Raw genomic sequence first — 24,584 nt, forward strand, 5'->3', positions numbered from 1 at the left:
CCCGAGTTATGGCTACGTTTTTATTGTGTAGAAGCAGCAACAATTTTTTTTTTAAGCATAATTTCTGTTTTTTCTCCCCATTTATCAATCACCCCCTTAAAAATATATATATTTTTGTAAAAGTTTTCCCCTAGCACATTACATGTACCCCAGAAGGATGCAAGTATTCCAAAATATATCTCAAAGAAGGCGGGAAAGAGGAGCCGTCACCGTGTCCTGTCTGACGCAGACTGCTTCTATCACGTGACAGCCCAGCCATTATAGCGTGTCGCACTGTCACAGGCTCCGCCCACTTTAGCGTGTGATTCTCACAGGCTCCGCCCGCTTTAGCGAGATACTCTCACAGGCTCCGCCTACTTCAGCGTTCCAGGGCTCCACCCACCGGCGTCTTTCCCGCTGGATACTAATTCCCTCCCAGAATTGGGGTCGAGCGGAAGTGCGTCATTCTACTTCCGGCTGTGTAGAGCCCCAGTACCTCGCCTTTTCCGCCCGGGTTGTGTTTTGTTTCCGTTGGCCGCGCTGCGTGTTGACGCCACGGTTCATTTCCGTGAGTGGAGGTCGGAAACCCGGGAAAAGAAAAGAGGGCGAGAGAAAGAGGCGGTAAGTCCGGAATGGAGATTGTCCCTGACGGGAGGAGAAGGTGCCGGCCTGCTATTAACCCTGTCACTGCCAGAGGGCTAACGGTCCTGGAAGAATAGTAGGTGGCTGCTGTCTCATGGGGGCGCTCTGTGCGATTACTGCAGGTCTCAGTAGCACTCTCTGTGTCTCACCCCATGCTGTGCTCGGTATCAATGATGGATCACTATGGAAACTGACTGCCACCCGGGGCCCCAGTGGCTGGATGTGGTTCACTCTGTGTGTATACATGGAGGGGCTGGAGTCTGAGCTGTCAGAGGTTTTCCCAGTATGGGCAGCTATCTATAGGATGACCTGCTGATCGCGAGGGTCCAACCACTGGGACCCACCTTCTCCAGCTATTCCGAGAAGCGTCTCTCAGAGCAGAGGAGGGCCTGCTCATCCTCCATTAATTGACTATGGGGGTACCAGGAATTGTAAGCGCTCTATTTCCAGCAGTCCCATAGACAATGAATGCAGCAGCACTCCAGAATCTTCCCTCCAAGAGAGGACTGACCGCCCCGCTCTCAGGGTCGCTGGGAAATGATAACTTCTCATTTTGGGGACAAGCCCTGTATCCTGTTAGAGCCTATGGATGCTATCGAGAGAAACTCCCTGTGTGATCCTGAGGGGAGAGCTTCTCTGTATGAGGAGCCCTAAGTTATAACCCCCCCTGTGTTACAGGGAGGGGTCACAGTTTTGAAGTAGGATTGCGGGAGCTCATGTGATTGTCATTCTCTGATGAGACCACCCCTCGCTCATAGTGGTTCTTCCTGGATGATAGAAGCAGGCACACTTCTACCTTTTTAATTTAGAGGTTTTGTGGGTAGCGCAAGTGAAGTGTACAACATGACATAACTGTCTAGCACATTTATCCCCACCCCCCATGGCACACATTGGGTTCACTCCCCCATGGTGTTGTGGGGCTGTAATACGCTGACACAAGCATAGGCCACAGGAAATGGCGAAGACCAGGCTCAGGGTGGCACAGAAGTAGCAGGTGGTTGTTGTGGTGTTTTTTTTTTTGCATTGCTTCCCCTTAAAAAATAATGAACGCTAATTGTTGTGTTTCCACCGGTCTTCACTATGAGGTGAAGATCTAATAGACAGGTGGCTGTTACCTACCTTAGCTGCCTTTTGTGCCCAGGGTTGATTTCTGCTGACACAGACCATTCCTGCTGCTTCTCAACACTCTGCTCTGTTGATGAGTGATTTCCAGTGTCGTGCTGATTGACAGATGGTTCTTTGCTGCCTAACTGCAGGGAGCCGGCTGTCAATCAACATGACATTGGCAGTCACATCTTGTGGACAGAGCAGCCCGGAAGAAGAGCTGCTCTGACGTGGAGCAGCTGAATCGCCGGAAGGAACGGTTGGTGACTGGTTGAACAGACAGATCGTCGCCTCTGTTAGCAACTGGCAGGTGAGGCGGGTGCAGTGAAGCAGAACTGATGCTGCTGAGCTGAAGGACTGGTTTGGGGGAGACCGGCTGAAGAGGTCTGAATAGCGCCAGAACTCGTCTGTGAAAAATATTGGTTGAACCTCCCTGGACATTAAAAACAACACATAAAATCAAAAATTCCAGCTTTCTATAAAAACAGGATTAATTTTCCACCAATCTCTCATTTTTCGGCTTATGGGCGGTACCTTTAACAAGTGAGAGCAAGTAGAGTGTGAGACAGAGTTCATTATTAATGTCTTTCCTCTTCATCTGTTTCCTGATCCCTCACTGTTCTTCCTGTACAGGCTTCATCCAGAATCGTGTACTAATGCCAAGCTGCTTTTTTTTTTTTTTTCTATTGTGCTTTCATCTGAACTTTCTTTTTAATTAATGCCCATTCATAGATAGAGCTACTCTGTTCCATCTGCTTTGTAAGTGCACAGGTTGGTTGGCGGTTTCCTGCTTACACCAAGCTGATCTTGTTCTCGACAACCCGAAGTGCCACTAATTTCGAGGACATTTTAGCTTCAGTCACGGTAACATCTCCTATACAAGTGATTGCTCAAAGGAGACCATTCTTTTAAGCTTGAATCACATGTAGCTATTGATGTGGTTGTGTGAGCTAAAGCTACGTGGATCCAGCGGGAAAGAGAAGTATGACCCTTCCTTTATATTCTTCATTCCCCCCATTCCTTTCTTGCCTTGGCTAAGTAAACTGCATCAATAATTGCATTGCTAGGGTTTTTTTTTTTTTTTTTTTGCTGCATTTTGAGTGTTTTTTTTTCTCCATAGCAGGCTATGGGTAAAGCACATGATAAAAAAAATCACCAGCAAGTGTGTAGAAGAATCCACATAAATGCACCGATTCCTGTGTTAAATATTTTAGATCGCTTCACAGCCAACATCTGTCGGCAGCGTGTTCACAAAAATGCTGTGTACATCCCCTTACAAAGGCTTTTCCTATCTGTTGCTGTACATTTGCTGGTATATGTTGCACAGTTAGCTGTGATCCCCTTGTCCCCCTGCAGCCTTTATTATAGGAGCGCAGCAGTGATGTCATGGTGGATGGACGATGGCCTCTGACTGTCTCACACTTGGTTTGTGACATCATGGCCAAAGTAAATGGCAGTGACGTGTGATCTTATAGATGTATCCATGTGCTCTTGCTGCAGGATGTGATGTGTATATATGACGGTACGTTTTGCAATGCTTGGTATACGTCGGCAGTAATCTTTACCCATTCTCTGTAATCTCATAGGTTTATATCAGAAAAAAAACAGCCATGACGAAGAGGGAGGCAGAGGAGCTGATAGAGATAGAAATCGATGGGACAGAAAAGGCAGAATGTACAGAAGAAAGGTATGGAAAATCCCAGTTGTAACCGTCCCCTATGTGTTACCCGTGGGTTGGAGAAATACACTCAAATTAAAGGAGTTTTCCAGGCTAAACGCAAACTTCTACAGTCTAACTGTAGATTGCTGAATCCTAGCAGCGAGCAATAGGCACACTATCAGGACTTCCCCTCTGTTACCTTCTCGAACGGCCGTCATGTGACCTGCTCATGCGATTTGTGTATTGGAAGTCACATGCCGAGTAGTCATCTTTCCTGGTGACATGACGACTGAGCAATAGGGAGGAATCCTGACAGTGTACAGTGTGTAGATGGATGAACCCTGCAATCAGTCTGCAGAAATGGATGCTTTGTCCACAAAACCCCTTCAGAAGTTTGCAGTAATTACGAGGTTTATCCTGCTCCGGGGCACGAGTGAAGTTTCGTTGCAGGTGCAGTTGGTCATGAGGGACTTCCTGTGGCTATGAAATGTAAGCTGATGAGGCCAGTGTTCACCCTTCTGAAATCTTACAAGTAAATGTTTTTTTCTTGTGTGTTTTGCCCTACCTTTACATTTCAGCATCATAGAGCAGACCTATACCACAGCAGAGTTTGTCAGCCAGTCTATCGACATAAATGAGCCGATTGGAAATCTTAAGAAGCTGTTAGAGCCCAGACTTCAGTGCTCGCTGGACGCCCATGAGATCTGTTTACAAGACATCCAGGTACGTGCTCTTGTCTCATGTATTTACAGGTCTTGGGCTTGGAAAAAGTGTGATTATGGCCATTATTCTTAGAACTCTTCACTGTGCTGTTCCTATGTTACTTCTGGAAAACTATGAATTGATTCATTGCTGTTGTTAGTATTCACCTAATCTGCAATATTACTTAGTGGCAGCAGATTACTTGCTTATATGGGCCTCGATTTACTGTTTGGGTGTATACATAGGTGTGAGTGCTGGGAAGCACTTGCGGGGCCCCCATCTTCCACTTATTTTGATAGGTGGTTAAGCAGCACAAGTCCGTATTCACACCTCTGTACTTGGACCAAGAAACACGGATGTGTGAATTCATCACAAGGGTGCATGAATATGGTGTCTCTTTCAGGCAGGTCTGCTCGCATCCTGCCTGAAAAAGGGCCCAGAAAATGCTCAGAAGTCTGAACATATGCATGTCTATGGAAAAAATCACCTGCCCGGAGTAGGCTCAGGCTTGTGAGCGTCTTTTAACCACTTCTGCTGTCTACAGATGCCAAGCTGTTTAAAGAAATGATCAAACCCTTTTTCGGCTGTGTGACCATGATGCGTTTTTTGGTGCGTATTTGCAGCGCATAAACGCTCCAGAAACGCATTGCATACCTTATCCCATGACTTCCTATGACATTGTGCAAGTTCTGTGCACATGGTCCGTATTTTTTCTGCGCAGATTTTACTCGCAGAAAAAATACAGACATGACCAATTCTTGTGCGTTTCTGCATGCGTATTTTCCTACACAATGCATTGGAAAAACGCATGGCAAATGCGCGTCAAAAAACACACGTAAAAAACGCATGCGTTTTTCTGCCAAGGAGATGCAGAAATGCTCAAGAAAATTTCTGCATCGTGGGCACTAAGCCTTCAGGCGTTTTTGGTTTACACTTTGTACTTTACAATACAAGGAAATGGGGTGGCTCAAAAAAAAGTGTGCCAAACCCGACGAAACCCCCTTCCCCCGCAAAACAGACACTTGAGGCACTTTCAGTATTTGTAAGCCAAAACCAGGAGTGGGTGTAAAATACAAAAGTGGTGACGTGTTTCTATTATACTTTTCCTCGGATTTTTCCACTGGTTTTGGCTTACACATACTGATATAAAATACTGACCGAATACTGAACGTGTGTAAAGGAGAAAAACAAAGACTTCTGTCGTTTCTTGTACGGCTGCTCGCCCTCATATAAAAGTCATGTGCACATTCCTTAATAGCCATTCACATTGTGATGATATTTACTTTAGTGCATTAGTTTTTTTTTTTTTTTTATTCATTATTTGTCTATTTCTACAACAGCTCGATCCAGACAGAAGTTTATTTGACCAGGGAGTCAAAACCGATGGCTCAGTACAACTGAGCGTGCAAGTTATTTCTCAGCAAGGTTAGTAGTATGACCTGGATGGATCCATACATACATACATACAGTACAGACCAAAAGTTTGGACACACCTTCTCATTTAAAGATTTTTCTGTATTTTCATAACTTTGAAAATTGTACATTCACACTGAAGGCATCAAAACTATGAATTAACACATGTGGAATTATATACTTAACAACAAAGTGTGAAACAACTGAAAATATGTCTTATATTCTAGGTTCTTCAAAGTAGCCACCTTTTGCTTTGATGACTGCTTTGCACACTCTTGGCATTCTCTTGATGAGCTTCAAGAGGTAGTCACCAGAAATGGTCTTCCAACAATCTTGAAGGAGTTCCCAGAGATGCTTAGCACTTGTTGGCCCTTCTGCCTTCACTCTGCGGTCCAGCTCACCCCAAACCATCTCGATTGGGTTCAAGTCTGGTGACTGTGGAGGCCAGGTCATCTGGCGTAGCACCCCATCACTCTCCCTCTTGGTCAAAAAGCCCTTACACAGCCTGGAGGTGTGTTTGGGGTCATTGTCCTGTTGAAAAATAAATGATGGTCCAACTAAACAACTAAACGCAAACCGGATGGAATAGCATGCCGCTGCAAGATGCTGTGGTAGCCATGCTGGTTCAGTATGCCTTCAATTTTGAATAAATCCCCAACAGTGTCAACAGCAAAGCACCCCCACACCATCACACCTCCTCCTCCATGCTTCACGGTGGGAACCAGGCAAGTAGAGTCCATCCATTCACCTTTTCTGCGTCGCACAAAGACACGGTGGTTGGAACCAAAGATCTCAAATTTGGACTCATCAGACCAAAGCACAGATTTACACTGGTCTAATGTCCATTCCTTGTGTTCTTTAGCCCAAACAAGTCTCTTCTGCTTGTTGCCTGTCCTTAGCAGTGGTTTCCTAGCAGCTATTTTACCATGAAGGCCTGCTGCACAGTCTCCTCTTAACAGTTGTTGTAGAGATGTGTCTGCTGCTAGAACTCTGTGTGGCATTGACCTGGTCTCTAATCTGAGCTGCTGTTAACCTGCGATTTCTGAGGCTGGTGACTCAAACTTATCCTCAGAAGCAGAGGTGACTCTTGGTCTTCCTTTCCTGGGGCGGCCCTCATGTGAGCCAGTTTCTTTATAGCGCTTGATGGTTTTTGCAACTGCACTTGGGGACACTTTCAAAGTTTGCCCAATTTTTCAGACTGACTGACCTTCATTTCTTAAAGTAATGATGGGCACTCGTTTTTCTTTATTTAGCTGCTTTTTTCTTGCCATAATACAAATTCTAACAGTCTATTCAGTAGGACTATCAGCTGTGTATCCACCAGACTTCTGCACAACACAACTGATGGTCCCAACCCCATTTATAAGGCAAGAAATCCCACTTATTAAACCTGACAGGGCACACCTGTGAAGTGAAAACCATTTCCGGTGACTACCTCTTGAAGCTCATCAAGAGAATGCCACGAGTGTGCAAAGCCGTCATCAAAGCAAAAGGTGGCTACTTTGAAGAACCTAGAATATAAGACATATTTTCAGCTGTTTCACACTTTTTTGTTAAGTATATAATTCCACATGTGTTAATTCATAGTTTTGATGCCTTCAGTGTGAATGTACAATTTTCATAGTCATGAAAATACAGAAAAATCTTTAAATGAGAAGGTGTGTCCAAACTTTTGGTCTGTACTGTACATACATACATATCATAGTTGTATGACCTGGCTGATTCACAAATGAATCTACCCAATCACTTTTTCAACTTCTTTTAAAAGAAAAAAAATAAATCCAGTTCATTGGTATCGTGACTCGCAGAATCATTTTCCTACACCAATTTTTAACGTCATGAGGATCATTGTTGGTCAATGTTGGAATTGTTTTTTCTTACCATTTCACCACATTTGGATTTTTTTTTACAGTAAATTTATATGGTAAACTTACAAGAATTCCTGCAATAAACAAACCCTCATATGGCTAGGTTGACAGAAAATAATTTATGACTCTTGGAAGAAGTGGAAAAGAAAATGAATGTACAAAAAATGCCATTTCACATTTGCCTTCCACTTTTTATCGGGGAAAAAAAAAAACATTCAAAGGCAAAAGCACGCGACAGAGCTTTATATCCTCGAAATAATATATTTGTTGGGGATTTGTCACTGAATTCACACATTGCAGATTTGAGACCTTAACCTGAATGTCACTGTAAAACACACTTGGACATATTGGCTGTCGCCGCACAGGCTCCTGTTCTCATCAGAAGTGATGGTGAGATTTCAGCGCTGCCTCGCTGTGTGGGAGATTGATGCTGGGGCCTTTTCATTACGGTTATTATCTTATACCCTTTTATAATATATTATTGGAGTCCAATGATATTGACATATGATTAAAATAATTGGGTCCATTTCTACATCCTAAAAAAAAGTTTCCCTTTCATGTGATCTGCGTTTGGTGCAAGGCTCGCGCGTTCTTCATGTTGTGCAATGTTCTGTCATTTCTGCACATAGGCCTCGAGCCAAAGCTGAACATACTTGAGATAGTGAAACCTGTAGAGACCGTAGAAGTGGTGATTGATCCGGACGCCCATCATGGAGCGGTGGAAGCCCAGCTTGTAGAAGAGGCGCAGGTGATCACGCTAGACGACACAAAACACGTCACCATCTCAGACGAAACCTCAGAACAAGTCACCCGGTGGGCTGCGGCATTGGAGGGTTACAGGAAGGAGCAGGAGCGCTTGGGCATACCGTATGGTGAGTGGCAGTGCATATGGTGGAGAAATATGGGAAGTCTGTTACGTCAGGGATTATTAAGTGTCTTAAATTCAGAAAATTCAGAATGGGAGTGTATTGTATCGGTGATCCCAGCAGGTTCAAGTGACTCGGGAAGACTAATATTATATACATATACTGTATATTAGTCTCCCCAGGGTGCATGTGAAATCTAAAATAAAAATATATTGCATGTTGCTGTGCATGTAATTGTACTAGTGAAACGGTGAACATTGAGACAGAAATTACAATCAATATGGCAGAATCGCCAAATATGGAGTAAAAAGGATCAGAAAGTCGTATGGACTCCAAAAACCAACTACAACTTGTAATGCAAAATTAAGTCATATGGCTTTTAAAAATAGTTAAGGCTGTGAGAGTATGGCGACGGAAAGCAAATGGTTTTCACTTTTGAGAACTAGCGAGGGTTAAAATGTTTGACATGCCTAAATAATGGCAGCACGTAGTGAAATTGCCATCCACAAGCTGTCCTTGCTCACGGTATAACATTGATAAAATGCATATAAAGAACCATATGTGAAGGAGACCTAAAATAGGATTTTTTTTCACCTTTTTTTTATTACTATCAGTGTAGTAGTATCATTGATACCCCTGAACATTTTCTAGAATTGCTTGAAGTCATGAGAAAAGCTAAGTACACCCTCTCAGGTCCCCTTTAATTATGTCCGAATACGTAAAACCACAGAATCGTGCTGCCTAAAACTGCGGGCAGCGTGAATCGGATCCTGACTTCACGTTTGCAGCCAGGTATATTTTTCTCTGAAAACGCTGTGATGTTTCAGAGAAGATAAATAGTGATGAGCGATTGTTTTGTTAACCCTTTTGCCGAGTATGCTCGGACGAGCACCGAGTAGTTACAGCTGCTCGGTGATATGGTTGAATCACTCCCTTGTGCATGATTTGCGACTGTTTGACAGGTTTAATACATGTGAGGAATGTCTATTTCTTACACATTCCTCACATTTATTAAAGCAAAGTCACAAATCATCAATCAATTTGGATCTTTTAAGGCTATGTGCGCACGAAGCAGAAACGCTTGTTAATAGGTCTGCCAGGTATTGCAATGCTAATCCTGATGTGCTGTGCACATGATGTGGAAATTTCCGCTCAGGATTACCATTGCTGTAAAAACCGCAGCATCACTGATGTCACTGCTGTAGAAGTCAGTGATGTATACTGACATGAGTGATTTCTCTAATAACCCCCCACGACAGCACACAGGAGGATGTAACCCCACCCTAATAGGGACAGGAAATACAAAGAGGTTTAAGTAGCCCCTCCCATATCCTCCCTCCAGTGTAATTTCCTGTCCCTATCCGGGATGAAGAGGTCATCCCCGGTGTGCTGGGCCGGCGACAGGCACTGGGGGAAAGCTACTAGCCGGGCAGCGGAGGATCGAGCCGTCTTTACCTCTCCTCCTCAAGGCGCTGCTCCCGTCTCCTCCGGATTCGGGACCCCCTCCTGCAGTCCGCGCTCTCTGCAGGATCTTCTGACCGGAGGCCTCTCTGAGCTCTCCGGTCCATCTCCTCCTCTCCCCAAGATGTGGAGCGCACGCCGCGGCACCGGAAGTGACGCCGGGCGGTGGATGATGACGTCACTTCCGGCAGTTTGCGTTCCACTGTGGACCGCATCATCAAAAAGCTATGGGGGAAAAAGAGCGGAATGCTGCCGGTGATCAGAAATCTTCACCTGGACACCGGGGGAGGAGCCCTCTAAACAGAGGGAGGCGCTGGTCCGGTCGCCCATGAAAGGAGCCCTGGACTGGAAGACATCTACAGGTAAGACAAAACCATGTCTGTTGAAGCTTCTCGCTCTGCATCTGTAGAGCCCAGCGCCGGTCTGGTCCCAGTAAGTATGGCACTGGTAGTCCATCTCCCAGATTCAGGAGATAGTGATTATAGCTCCCCTCTCTTGTAGGGGGACAAGGAACCTGCATCTGGAGAAAAAGTTAAACCTTCACGCAGATGTCCCATCTGTACAAAAAAACTATCATCCTCCCATAGAAAGCCCCTATGCAAGGACTGTACGGAGAAGATTATCAGGCAGGAACAACCTTCCTTAATGGAGGAGATAAAGGGGATTGTACTTCAGGAGATCAAATCCTCCTTAGCCTCGGTCACTCTCCCTACGCCCTCACCTAGTCAGGGTTCTACATCTACTCCCTCAGCAGCCAAAAAGAGGAAGATTAGCCCGCCAGAGAGAGGGGAGGAAGACTCTCAAGGGGAGATATATATCTCAGAAGATCTTCCAGAGGAAGGTGAACTAAGTCCAACCCCTGATAACTCCCAACGAGAGAGATATTACTTTCCATCAGATAGCTTGGAGGAACTCCTCATGGCAGTAAGGAGAACTATGGAGGTAGAGGAAGAAAAAGTGCCCCAAACCGTACAGGATCAGATGTTTGGGGGGCTACGTTCCAGGAAAAAATTAGTGTTCCCTATACACCAGAGTATTAGGGACTTAGTCTTAGAGGAGTGGGAATCTCCAGAAAAGAGATTAAATACCCCTACAGAGTTAAGGGATAGATTTCCTGTAGACCATGAGACGGCAGAATGCTGGTCTGAAGTCCCAAGAGTGAATATCCAAATTGCACGAGTAGCAAAGGAAACCACACTGCCCTTTGAAGATTCCTCTCAATTAAAAGATCCCTTGGAACGCAAAATGGAGGGACTACTCAGAAAATCCTGGGAGACCTCGGCAACACTATTAAGCACCAACGCAGTCTCTACGGGTGTAGCTAGATCAACTGCAGGAACACCTACAGTGCTGGCCAAAAGTATTGGCACCCCTGCAATTCTGTCAGATAATACTCAGTTTCTTCCTGAAAATGATTGCGATCACAAATTCTTTGGTATTATTATCTTCATTTAATTTGTCTTCAATGAAAAAAGCACAAAAAGAATTGTCCTAAAGCCAAATTGGATATAATTCCACACCAAACCTAAAAAAAGGGTGTGGACAAAAGTATTGGCACCCTTTGAAAAATCATGTGATGCTTCTCTAATTCGTGTAATTAACAGCACCTGTAACTTACCTGTGGCACCTAACAGGTGTTGGCAATAACTAAATCACACTTGCAGCCAGTTAACATGGATTAAAGTTGACTCAACCTCTGTCCTGTGTCCTTGTGTGTACCACATTGAGCATGGAGAAAAGAAAGAAGACCAAAGAACTGTCTGAGGACTTGAGAAACCAAATTGTGAGGAAGCATGAGCAATCTCAAGGCTACAAGTCCATCTCCAAAGACCTGAATGTTCCTGTGTCTTCCGTGCGCAGTGTCATCAGGAAGTTTAAAGCCCATGGCACTGTGGCTAACCTACCTAGATGAGGACGGAAAAGAAAAATTGACGAGAGATTTCAACGCAAGATTGTGCGGATGGTGGATAAAGAACCTCGACTAACATCCAAACAAGTTCAAGCTGCCCTTCAGTCCGCGTGTACAACAGTGTCAACCCGTACTATCCGTCGGCGTCTGAATGAAAAGAGACTGTATGGTAGGATACCCAGGAAGACCCCACTTCTTACCCCGAGACATAAAAAAGCCAGGCTGGAGTTTGCCAAAACGTACCTGAGAAAGCCTAAAACATTTTGGAAGAATGTTCTCTGGGCAGATGAGACAAAAGTAGAGCTTTTTGGGAAAAAGCATCAACATAGAGTGTACAGGAAAAAAAAGAGGCATTCAAAGAAAAGAACACGGTCCCTACAGTCAAACATGGCGGAGGTTCCCTGATGTTTTGGGATTGCTTTGCTGCCTCTGGCACTGGACTGCTTGACCGTGTGCATGGCATTATGAAGTCTGAAGACTACCAACAAATTTTGCAGCATAATGTAGGGCCCAGTGTGAGAAAGCTAGGTCTCCCTCAGAGGTCATGGGTCTTCCAGCAGGACAATGACCCAAAACACACTTCCAAAAGCACTATAAAATGGTTTGAGAGAAAGCACTGGAGACTTCTAAGGTGGCCAGCAATGAGTCCAGACCTGAATCCCATAGAACACCTGTGGAGAGATCTCAAAATGGCAGTTTGGAGAAGGCACCCTTCAAATATCAGGGACCTGGAGCAGTTTGCCAAAGAAGAATGGTCTACAATTCCAGCAGAGCATTGTAAGAAACTCATTTGTTCGCAGTTATTTTGGCTAAAGGTTGTGCAACCAAGTATTAGGCTGAGGGTGCCAATACTTTTGTCTGGCCCTTTTTTGGAGTTTTGTGTGAAATGATCAATGATTTGATTTTTGCTTCATTCTCTTGTTTTTTCCTTGCAAGCAAATTAAATGAAGATAATAATACCAAAGAATTTGTGATTGCAATCATTTTCAGGAAGAAACTGAGTATTATCTGACAGAATTGCAGGGGTGCCAATACTTTTGGCCAGCCCTGTATTTTCAAGCACCCCCAGAGAAGACCTCTTGGCATCCCTACCGCTTCTACAGAAAGCTACGGGGTTTTTAGCAGACGCCTCTGCAGAATCCGTGAGAGTGGCTACAAGAGCATCTGGACTATCAAACTCTGTAAGAAGGGCCCTATGGTTGAAATCCTGGAACGGTGACGTGGCATCAAAAATCAAGTTGTGTTCCATCCCCTTTAAGGGGAAATACATGTTCGGGCCAGCCCTAGATGATCTTCTAGAGAAGGCCTCAGACAAGAAGGCCCTCCCGGAACCTAGGAATGTGCGGAAGAGGCCCTTTCGTCCCTCCCAAGAGCAGACCCCTCAATATAGGGGTAAAGGCAAAACAGGACGATGGAGCTACCCAAAAGGTAGAGGAGGCAAAAACCTTTTTCTCTCCCAAAACCAAGGTCAGAACAGACCATGTTTTCAGGACAGTCAGGGGCCACATATCGAGTTCCTCAGTGGAAAGAAATCTGCTCCGACCCATTTGTCCTGAGGGTTGTCTAGTTCGGAGTAAAAATAAATTTCTCCTCCTATCCTCCAGAGAGGATAAGGTTAACACCGCTCTCCTCTCAGTCGTCAGGCCACCCTGATATCTGGTCTTACAGACCTATTGTCCTCATGGGTGATATTCCTGGTTCCTACAAGAGAGATAGGTACAGGACATTATTCCAGACTCTTCCTAATAAAAAAAACAAAACAAAATGGCTCACACCGAGTTGTAATCAATCTAAGGCCACTGAATCAGTATATCCACTACCAACGATTCAAGATGGAATCCATCGAGTTGACGGTCCCCCTGATAGGACAGGACCATGTCATGGCCACAATCGACCTCCAGGATGCATATTACCACATCCACTTCACAGGAGGTTCCTAAGATTCGCAGTGGCTCAGGGGGATCAAGTAATCCACTATCAATTCAATGTTCTCCCATTTGGAATTTCATTAGCCCCGCGAATATTTACAAAAGTCATGGCAGAAGTCGTGGCTTATATCAGGGGTCAGAACATTTCAATAGTACCTCGACGACCTGTTATTAATCGGGCCCTCAGTACCAGTACTCCGAGAACATCTACAGTTGACCACTCAGATCCTATAGTCTCTGGGCTGGTTAGTGAACCAGAAAAAATCAGATATGGTTCCCTCCATGACAAAAACATTTCTAGGAGTACTATTGGATTCCCACAGCCAGATGTCATTCCTGCCCAAACAAAAACAGGTCATGATAAAAGCAAAAATCAATGTCCTAAGGAGCAGAAGATTAGTATCATTAAGAGACGCCATGTCGGTCCTCGGGTCTGACATCCTGTATTCAGAAGTGGCCTGGGCTCAGGCGCATACCCGAACATTACAGACCCACATCCTTACGAATTGGGACGGATCCCCACGGTCTCTGAACAGGAGAATCCCTATACCACCACGAGTAAGGACCCCTCTATTTTGGTGGCTGAACGGAAAAAATCTGAACAGAGGAGTACCATGGATCCAGAATCCGCTGGTAACCATAAAGGTGGATGCCAGCGAAAAGGGATGGGGAGCCATGGTCTCCCAAGAGCTATTCCTGGGTATATGGACCAAAGAGGTGAGCCAACGCTCATCAAATTTCAGAGAACTAAAAGCTGTAGAGGAAGTCCTCAGAGCAGCAGAGCCTCTGGTCCAGAAATCTCACATTCAGATATTTTCAGACAATATCACCACCATTGCCCACCTTCGTCATCAAGGGGGCACAAGATATGAAAGCTTAAAAGCAATCTCGGCAAGAATATTCTCCTGGGCCGAAGGACATCTTCTATCCTTGTCGGCTCTTCATATCAAAGGTTCAATCAATATCCAGGCCGACTTCTTAAGCAGAACAAAGATTCATCCAGGAGAGTGGAGCCTAAACCCAGACGTCTTCCAGATGTTAGTCCAGAGATGGGGCTATCCAGAGGTAGATCTCTTCGCCGGACACCAGAACGCGAAAGTACCTCAATATTTCTCCCTGGATCCAAACGGCCCTTGCCTGGGTGTGGACTCATTCGCTTACAAATGGGAATTCAAACCAGCGTATGCCTTTCCCCCACTACCTATCCTTTCAAAAACCTTACAGAAGATAAGGACCGAAGGGACCAGAGTAATCGTAGTGGCCCCTCGCTGGCCAAAAAGAAGTTGGTTCGGAACGTTAACCAGTCTGAGTGTGGCGGGCCCTCTAATCCTTCCTCCCATCAAGGATCTCCTTCTCCAGGGACCGATTCACCATCCGGATCCCGAGAGACTACACCTAGCTGCCTGGCTTCTGAATTCCTGATATTAAAAACAAGAGGCCTCTCAGAGAAAGTCATCAAAACTCTCCCAGAAGAGCAGGAAACCTGTAACGAACACCATTTACCATAAGATCTGGAAAACCTTCTTAAGGTGGTGTGCACCCACTCGCCCAGACCCTCATAGGGCTGATGTGGCTCAGATTCTAGACTTTCTACAAGAAGGTCTGGACAAAGGTCTCAGACCTAGTACTCTTAAGGTCCAGGTAGCGGCGTTAAGTTCATACTTCGATCAAAGACTAGCGAAACATCATTGGGTGAGAAGATTTATGGCAGCAGCCACCCGCATCCACCCTAGAGTAACAGACCTGGTTCCCCCCTGGGACCTTAACATTGTTCTGAAAGGGTTAACCCTTCCACCCTTTGAGCCCTTATCAACCATAAGACTGGACAGGCTGACCTGGAAAACGGCTTTCCTGGTGGCAATAACTACAGCCAGAAGAGTGTGTGAACTACAGGCCCTTTCGGTCAATGAACCCTACCTGAGAATCCTGGAAGATAGTCTAATTTTCCAACTTGACCCTTCATTTCTACCTAAGGTGGTCTCAAATTTCCACAGATCTCAGGAGATAATCCTTCCATCTTTTTGTGACAACCCAAAAGACAAAAAAGAGATGGAATTCCACACTCTGGACGTTCGGAGAATAGTACTGCACTATCTTCAGGAAACAGAAGAAGGAAGGAAAGACAAGAACCTATTTGTCCATACACAAGGTCCAAACAGAGGAAAGAAGGCGGCAAAATCCACAATAGCCAACTGGATTAAGAGGGTAATTACGGAGGCTTACTAGATCCAGGATCTACCTCCTCCAGCAAAGCTCAAGGCCCATTCTACAAGGGCGGTATCTGTCTCCTGGGCTGAAAAAGCCAGCGCATCCATCAAACAATTTGCAGAGCTGCCACATGGTCCTCAATTCATACTTTCTCCAAACACTACAGACTGGATCTAATGTCTGTTGGAGATTTAGCCTTCGGAAGGAAGGTCCTTCAGGCTATTGTCCCTCCCTAGTATATCTTTGGTATACCTCCTGTGTGCTGTCATGGGGGGTTATTAGAGGAAATAGAATTAGACTTACCGGTAATTCGGTTTCTAATAACCCACCACGACAGCACGGGTAATTCCCTCCCCCTCGCTTATTGTTTCCACGACAGCTTGATCAGTAGAAATCAAAATTAATTTGCAGCATCTATACTCTTGTGGTCCTTTGTAATAACACTGGAGGGAGGATGTGGGAGGGGCTATTTAAACCTCTTCGTATTTCCTGTCCCTATTGGGGTGGGGTTACATCCTCCTGTGTGCTGTTGTGGGGGGTTATTAGAAACCGAATTACCGGTAAGTCTAATTCTATTTTTACACTCCTATTAGTATACATTGCTGTGCAGGAGGTCACTGGGGTTCATGAGCTGATCAGCCCCGGTGAGCTCTCACCACCATCACCCTGGGAACATTCTGTGCGCCATCAGCTGATCGCTCAGGTGACCGCAGGTCCTGGAAGCACAGTATACTGCTGGGAGCGAGCTTGCTCCCAGCAGTATACCGCCAGGGACCAGGAGGACACAGGGGGCCGGACAGGTGAGTATATAAGGTTTTTTTTATTATTTTTACTTTTATTTTTGATTTTTTTTTACACCGTGTGGTAGCTGGCTTGGCTGGGAAGACTACTGCTCCTCCCAGCCGCTCCGCTCTTACTGTTATCACCGGGAGCGGCGGTCGGATGAGAGGAGTAGTAGTCCTCCTCTCCCGACCCGGGTACCACCCGCAGTGCGTGTCCGGCGCAAATTTGTGGCCATTGGCTTTAATTGAAACGCATCAAATACACAGGTATAAACATTATACCTGTGGATTTGATGCGGTTCAGTTAGTCAGTGGGTGTGGAAACGCCAGCACAATGGTCAGGCTGCAGATTTTACCGCAATGGCAATCCTGAGCGGAAATTTCCACATCATGTGCACAGCACATCAGGATTAGCATTGCAATACCTGGCAGACCTATTAACAAGCGTTTTCACAGTGGAATAAACGTCACGAAAACGCATCAAAAACGCTTCGTGTGCACATAGCCTAAAAGAAGTTCCTGTGCTGAGGTGATCTTATAAATGTGCCCCTGCTGTGTGTGGTCTTATTTTCCAACCATGCAGGGCGCTGGAGCTCATATGTCACTGACTTGATTTATGATGAGCTCACAGGATTGGTGACACAGCAGAAACACTCGCTCCTGTGATAAAACAGGCAGGGAAAATATGCTACTTCACAGAAAGGCGTAGCTGCAATCCCCTTGTGTTTTATCTGCATTCTCATCTCTGCCAGAAGATTAACACTAGAGGACTAGTAAACCTCCTGCCATGTAGTCCTTCATAGTCATGAGCTCTGTATGATCCTGTTTCCTCCACTGATTGGCAGCTTTCTGCCTATGCACAGTGTAGTGGGTGGGGTTATACAGAGCTCAGCATTCAGATAACTGCTAGATCTGCAGCAGATAACCAGATTTGATCAAAATTGCAGCCCAGTAAGTGATACATCACTGGAATCAGTGTTTCAGCCCCTACATCATGCGGCTTTCTGATGGGCCTGCAAAACCCGGTGACAGATCCCTGTTGAAAAAAAACCAAAGTGTCTTGACTGAGTAATCATCCGTAACGTCTGTGTTTCTGAGAGCAATGACAGACGGCCTTCGTGTGATCGAGGCTCCATAGTAAATGTATCGTGGCAGCAGCGTGGTACCATCGATATCTGCTGTAATCTGCTTCTGTTTATTTCCAGATCCGCTCCAGTGGTCCACAGACCAGGTGCTACACTGGGTCCTATGGGTGATGAAGGAATTCGGTATGACCGACATCAATGTGAACGCCCTCAGTATTCCCGGAAGAGAGCTCTGCCAGATCGGGCAAGAAGATTTCTTTCAGAGAGTCCCCAGAGGCGAGATATTATGGAGTCACCTGGAGCTGCTAAGGAAATGTACGAAAACATTCAGCATATGTGCAGAGGGAATCAATCCTATTTCTATATGTCTAATATTGTGTTTGCTGGTGTTAGCACTCGGCTTTTCATAGGCCGGCTCCATGGGCCACTGTATGACATCCTATGGGCTGTAAGATGCGTTATTTGGCACTTCTGTGTGGTAAGGTGTGTACAATTATAGAGACAGTCGGCTCAAGACAAAGCAGCCGGCTGATTGTTGCAGCTCCTGCTTGTCTACCCCGCTGTTCTCATTCAGAGAATCTCAGGAAAGATTGACCATGCAGTGAGCAGATGGGTCCCGTGTCCTCCAATGCACAACATGCTTCTGCAAAACTTTTTTTTTTTTTTTTGTAGTGTTGGATTTGCAACTGTAATTGGCATATATCCTCTTATTGCGTATGGACCCCAGTAATTAAATGGGTTTCCAGCTAACAAAAAAAAAAACCTTTTATTTAAATGTTAAATGTGTTAACGCAAATGGACATGCATGTAAGTTAAGGTTTGGAGGGGACAAAAAGCCTAAGCCCTCGCCACACACAGCAGATATTGGCTGTGTTTAACAGCCAGCATTTGCCTGTAACAGCTCAGATTGCTACTGTTTTTAACCATTTAGTTGTAAACAGAGACCCTGATTCCAACGATGTGTCACTTACTAGGTTGTGTTTTGCTCCTTCAATACAATCAATGTTTTATCAGCAGGAGATTATCTTTAGAGGACTAGGTGCTTTCATACCCTCCCAGTCACACTACGCTCCCAATACTGATTAGCAGCTCTGTTACTATTCAATGTACACAAAAGCAGCTAATGGGTGTGGGCGGGTTATACACAGCTCAGCATTCCAAGCTCTGCTAGATCTGCTGCAGAGAAAGCTGTGATTGTATCACAACTGCTGCACCCAGGAAACTAAGTGACACATCGCTGAATCAGGGTCTCTGCCCCTACATCAGGTTACATAGCGAAAACCTACTGACGCATGCCCTTTAAGACTGTTATTATGATGTCACTCCATTATCATGTGTGTTTTCCACCAGATGTGCTGGCAAGCCAAGAACACGGAGGAGAGATTGCAACAGTAACGATCGATCAGCGTAAGTTATACTTATGTCATATGTAATAAACATGTACCCACCTAAAGCTTAATAGATTTACATTGGCTAAATCCCAACTTCAGGTTTACTAATCTGATGACAAAAGTTTATTCCAATCATTCTGAAAACTGAATCCCAGGTGACAGCGGTCGCACTTCTGTTATCACTTATGCCAAAATAGTAGCCACCATGAGAGCGATGTCAGATACAGACTCCGGCTACTGCAGGTGTGCAGCGTTATATAGCACGTGTGTGACCAGGAAGCAACAAAGAAGTATTACTGTCCATAATGTGTGTGGCTACTGTACAGACCATGCATAAATGTCTGAGGGATGTGGGGCCTATATGCAGTGCCCGCACTTGTGTGGAGAAGCAGTGTACGGGGTGATGTGGCTGCTCTCTCCAGTCCCTCACCGCAGTTGCTTGTTCCGCTGATTTCATAACTCCTATAGAAATGAAGGGGGAGAGCCCACATGCACGCGGCCGCCTCTCCTCCGTCCATTGTCTGCGCACGCGGCCGCCTCTCCTCCGTCCATTGTCTGCGCACGCGGCCGCCTCTCCTCCGTCCATTGTCTGCGCACGCGGCCGCCTCTCCTCCGTCCATTGTCTGCGCACGCGGCCGCCTCTCCTCCGTCCATTGTCTGCGCACGCGGCCGCCTCTCCTCCGTCCATTGTCTGCGCACGCGGCCGCCTCTCCTCCGTCCATTGTCTGCGCACGCGGTCGCCTCTCCTCCGTCCATTGTCTGCGCACGCGGCCGCCTCTCCTCCGTCCATTGTCTGCGCACGCGGCCGCCTCTCCTCCGTCCATTGTCTGCGCTTTGTCCCGTATCTGGTAAACATAGTATATGGTAGACCTAGTATAATTAGACACAGGCTTATCCTATAGGTTTGTCAAGATATATATATATATATATGTGTATATGTATCTTCTCTTTTTGTACATGAAATTAAATCATCAAAGTATTGTTAATGTCATTAGCAGGTTCTGCACCAAAAAAATAGGTTTCCGATATTTCTGTTATTTAGGTGTTTTTTTTTCCCTGCTCTGCAGCTTGTGCCCTACGTCACCGATACCTGACAGGGCAGTTGTAAGGTCTACATGCGACACCTGTAGATTTTTGCCACTGATCTTCAGCAAAAATCTCACTTTCTGGGAAAATTTACAAACCTAAAGAAAATGTTGTTGTTTCCTTGCAGCCGTTCAGATCATCCCTGGGACACTGGCAAATACGACGCCAACAACAACCATAAAAGTTATCAACACTCAGACCAAAGTAGCAAAAGTCCAGCGGGCGCCTCGTATATCTGGAGAAGACAGAAGTTCACCTGGAAATAGAACAGGTAAATGTCGCTACTTCAGCCGCACGGATCCTATACCTCCCAGAGCTGCGCTCACAATTCTATCGGTTACAACTGGAAATCATTCAACACTTTGACGACAGACTGTTTTAATTCTTATTAGTAAAATCCAAATTTTCGTTTATTATATGCTTGTACATCGTGTGTAAACTCACCGGAGCAGTCTGGCCATGTACAGTTATATGAAAAAGTTCGGGCACCCCTATTAAGCTTATTGTTTTATAAAAATTGGTGTTTTTGCAACAGCTATTTCAGTTTGATATATGTAATAACTGTTGGATACAGTAATGTTTCTGCCTTGAAATGAGGTTTATTGTACTAACAGAAAATGTGCAATCTGCATTCAAACAAAATTTGACAGGTGCATAAGTATGGGCACCTCACCAGAAAAGTGACATTAATATTTAGTAGATCCTCCTTTTGCAAAAATAACAGCCTCTAGTCGCTTCCTGTAGCTTTTAATGAGTTCCTGGATCCTGGATGAAGGTATTTTTGACCATTCCTCTTTACAAAACAATTCCAGTTCAGTTAAGTTTGATGGTCGCCGAGCATGGACAGCCCTCTTCAAATGATCCCACAGATGTTCAATGATATTCAGGTCTGGGGACTGGGATGGCCATTGCAGAACATTGTAATTGTTCCTCTGCATGAATGCCTGAGTAGATTTGGAGCGGTGTTTTGGATCATTGTCTTGCTGAAAGATCCATCCCCTGCGTAACTTCATCTTTATCACTGATTCTTGAACATTATTGTCAAGAATCTGCTGATACTGAGTGGAATCCATGCGTCCCTCAACTATAACAAGATTCCCGGTGCCGGCATTGGCCACACAGCCCCAAAGCATGATGGAACCTCCACCAAATTTTACTGTGGGTAGCAAGTGTTTTCCTTGGAATGCTGTGTTTTTTTTTGCCGCCATGCATAACGCCTTTTTGTATGACCAAACAACTCAATCTTGGTTTCATCAGTCCACAGGACCTTCTTCCAAAAAGAAATTGGCTTCTCCAAATGTGCTTTTGCATACCTCAGCCGACTCTGTTTGTGGCGTGCTTGCAGAAACGGCTTCTTTCGCATCACTCTCCCATACAGCTTCTCCTTGTGCAAAGTGCGTTGTATAGTTGACCGATGCACAGTGACACCATCTGCAGCAAGTTGATGCTGCAGCTCTCTGGAGGTGGTCTGAGGATTGTCCTTGACTGATCTCACCATTCTTCTTCTCTGCCTTTCTGATGTTTTTCTTAGCCTGCCACTTCTGGCCTTAACAAGAACTGTCCCTGTGTTCTTCCATTTCCTTACTATGTTCCTCACAGTAGAAACGGACAGGTTAAATCTTTGAGACAGCTTTTTGTATCCTTCCCCTGAACAACTATGTTGAATAATCTTTGTTTTCCGATCATTTGACAGTTGTTTTGAGGAGCCCATGATGCCACTCTTCAGAGGAGATTCAAACAGGAGAACAACTTGCAAGTGGCCACTTTAACCGGTTCCCGACCGCCCACTGTAGATAAACGTTCGCGCTGCCTGGGCTCTGTGCAGCGCCGACGTTTAAAAACGGTGGGTGGTCTCGCAGTGCTCAGGACCCCCAGGGTCCTGCAAGCACTGCGATTCCAGTGCAGAGCGATAGCTCTGACAGGGTACATCATCGGGACCTGATTAGATCAGGTCCCAGTGATGTTAACCCTTTGCTGTCTTCTATATGCTGCGATCTATAGTGATCGCGGCATATAGGAGACAGCAGGAAGAGAGGGGGTCGTCTTACTTACCTCCAAAGACCTCCGTTTCGTTTGAGGACCTGGGGTTGCTATGGCAGCTGGAGGTCACATGACCGCCTCCAGCTCTGCCATATATGGTGTCCTTCCTGTCTGGCTTCAGCCTGTATGTAGCTGATGCCAGACAGGAGACTGACTGAAACAGTCAGTGAAGATCTCATATAATGTAATATATGTCTATTACATTACATGAGATCAGTGATCAGAAAAATAAAAATTAATGTCCCATACAGGGACTAAGTAAAAATGTAAAAAAAAAAGTTTTTAAACTATTAAAAAAAAAAATCACAAAATAAATAAAAATAAATAAAATATTAAACCAATAAATCCGTATATTATTACAAAACCAAAAAAAGTACACATATTTGGTATCGCCGCGTCTGAAACAACCCGAGCTATAAAACTGTCACACTAACTCCTTCTGTGCACACCGTAATAAAAATAAATAAAAAACGGAGCAAAAAAATATGCTTTTTCATCATATCGCCAAACAAAAAGTGGAAAAAAATGCGATCAAAAAGCAGACTAGAAATAAAAATGGTACCGCTGAAAACTTCATCTTGTTCCGCAAAAAAAAGCCGCCATACAGCTCCATCAGCCGAAAAATAAAAAAGTTATAGCTCTCAGAATAAAGCAATGCAAAAAAAATATTTTTTTTTCTATAAAATTGTTTTATTGTGTAAAAGCGCCAAAACATAAAAAAAATACAGTAAGTGTAGTATCGCTGTAAACGTACTGACCCGAAGAATAACGCTGCCTGATCACTTTTACCACACGCAGAACGGCATAAAAAAAAACTCAAAAAACAATTCCTGAATTGTTGTTTTTTGTTAATTTTACCTCCCAAAAAACGGAATAGAAAGCGATCAAAAAATGTCACGTACCCAAAAATGGTACCAATAAAAATGTCAACTCGTCCCGCAAAAAACAAGCCGTCACATGACTCTATCGGCCGAAATATGGAAAAATTATAGCTCTCAAAATATGGCGATGCAAAAACTAGATTTTGCAAAAAAAAGCGTATTTTAGTGTGTGACAGCTGTCAGTCATAAAAACCCGATATAAATCTGGTATCTCTGTAATCGCACCGACCCGAAGAATAAAGTAATCTAATCAGTTATATCACACTAGGAACGGCATAAAAAATAAATAAAACAAATATTCTTCACCTGCTACTGATTTGTTTATTATGTCTCCCAAAGATCGCAGTAAAGCTCTGCTAACATTTATCCTGTGCTCTGCGCTGAGCACTTACACCAGAGTTTCCGTGTAAATCTCTGAAATACGTGATTCAGCCAGAACCCATGATGGAAGATTCCCTGTAATGAGGCAGATATAGGCCACTGTGGATGCCGTCTAGCCTGGGATCCCACGGTGTCATTTGTTTTAGGCGTGCATAAAAGTGCGGTTGGCCACAGTTTTGTGCACTTCTGAAAACAGAGGCCAGACGGAGTCCAGAGTAACTCTGCTGCCTCATTACAGTGAATGGATCCCGCAGGGGTTTCATCTGAATTACATCTCTTGGAAATTTAGATGGAAACCCCGATGTAAGTGATCAGCCTTGAGCGCCGGATAAATGTTACGTAAAATGTTCCCAATAAAAGCTTCAACTCAGTCCTCAAAAAAAGCTAGTCCCCACTCAGGTCCGTCATCTGTTAAAAATATAAGGGACTTCCAAGTTACTGGTAGCAGAAAGGCTCTGGAAAAGCAAAATGGTCCTTGCCCCCCAAAAGAAATTCAGAAAATTTTGTGCTCCCAAATCCAAATGCCTATTCTACAATAATTTGTTCTCCAATTGTCAAACAGCGCTCCGTCCCTCCCAGATCTCGCCGTATGGCTAAGCGGTACGATACAGCCACATATGGGGTATTGCCACTTTTAGAAGAAATTGTGTGACACATTTCGGCACCATTTTTACCCATTGCCCTGTGTGAAAATGTAAAATCTGAGGGTAAAACATTTTTTTGTGGTAAAAATATAATTATGCTTTTTTCACTGCCCAATGGTATAAATTTAAAAATTAAAAAATGCTCACTACTTCCCTAGATGAATTCCTTGAGAGGTGTAGTTTACAAAATGGGGTCACTTGTGGGGGTTTCTGCTGTTTCGGTATGTCAGCGACTCTTCAAATGTGACATGGTGTCAGCTGCCTATCCCAGCCAACATAGCGCTCCTTTCTCTTCCGAACCCTGCCGTACACCAAAGCAGTGGTTTTCCCCCACATATCGGTGTACTCAGGAGAAATTGCACAACAAATTTCATGGTGCAATTTCTCCTGTTATCCTTATGATAATGCAAAATTAGGGAATGAAAAACATTTTTTATGGGAAAAATGTGAAAATTTTATTTTTACGGCTCAATATTATAAACTTCTGTGAAGCAGCTGGGGGTGCAAGGTGCTCACCGCACATCTAGATAAGTTCCCTAAGGGGTCTAGTTTCC

General features: G+C 44.7%; 1 protein-coding gene across 2 annotated transcripts in view; it reads left to right on the forward strand.

Annotated features, from left to right (window-relative positions):
• Nucleotides 1-410: 410 nt before the first annotated feature.
• GABPA (GA binding protein transcription factor subunit alpha) overlaps nucleotides 411-24,584 on the forward strand; it is a 34,692-nt gene continuing 10,518 nt past the window's right edge. The window contains exons 1-8 of one of the 2 annotated variants that reach the window (XM_073668272.1): nucleotides 411-697; nucleotides 3,312-3,412; nucleotides 3,964-4,108; nucleotides 5,428-5,512; nucleotides 7,998-8,240; nucleotides 17,728-17,922; nucleotides 18,958-19,014; nucleotides 20,212-20,355. In XM_073668272.1, coding sequence (XP_073524373.1) covers nucleotides 3,336-3,412; nucleotides 3,964-4,108; nucleotides 5,428-5,512; nucleotides 7,998-8,240; nucleotides 17,728-17,922; nucleotides 18,958-19,014; nucleotides 20,212-20,355 — 946 coding nt within the window. In that variant the 5' untranslated portion in view covers nucleotides 411-697; nucleotides 3,312-3,335. The remainder of the gene's footprint in view (nucleotides 698-3,311; nucleotides 3,413-3,963; nucleotides 4,109-5,427; nucleotides 5,513-7,997; nucleotides 8,241-17,727; nucleotides 17,923-18,957; nucleotides 19,015-20,211; nucleotides 20,356-24,584) is intronic. The other variant, XM_073668271.1, reaches the window with a different exon arrangement.

This window comes from Phyllobates terribilis, unplaced genomic scaffold (assembly GCF_046119375.1).
Source record: "Phyllobates terribilis strain yellow unplaced genomic scaffold, ASM4611937v1 Scaffold_2__4_contigs__length_985480577, whole genome shotgun sequence".
Classification (NCBI taxonomy): domain Eukaryota; kingdom Metazoa; phylum Chordata; class Amphibia; order Anura; family Dendrobatidae; genus Phyllobates; species Phyllobates terribilis.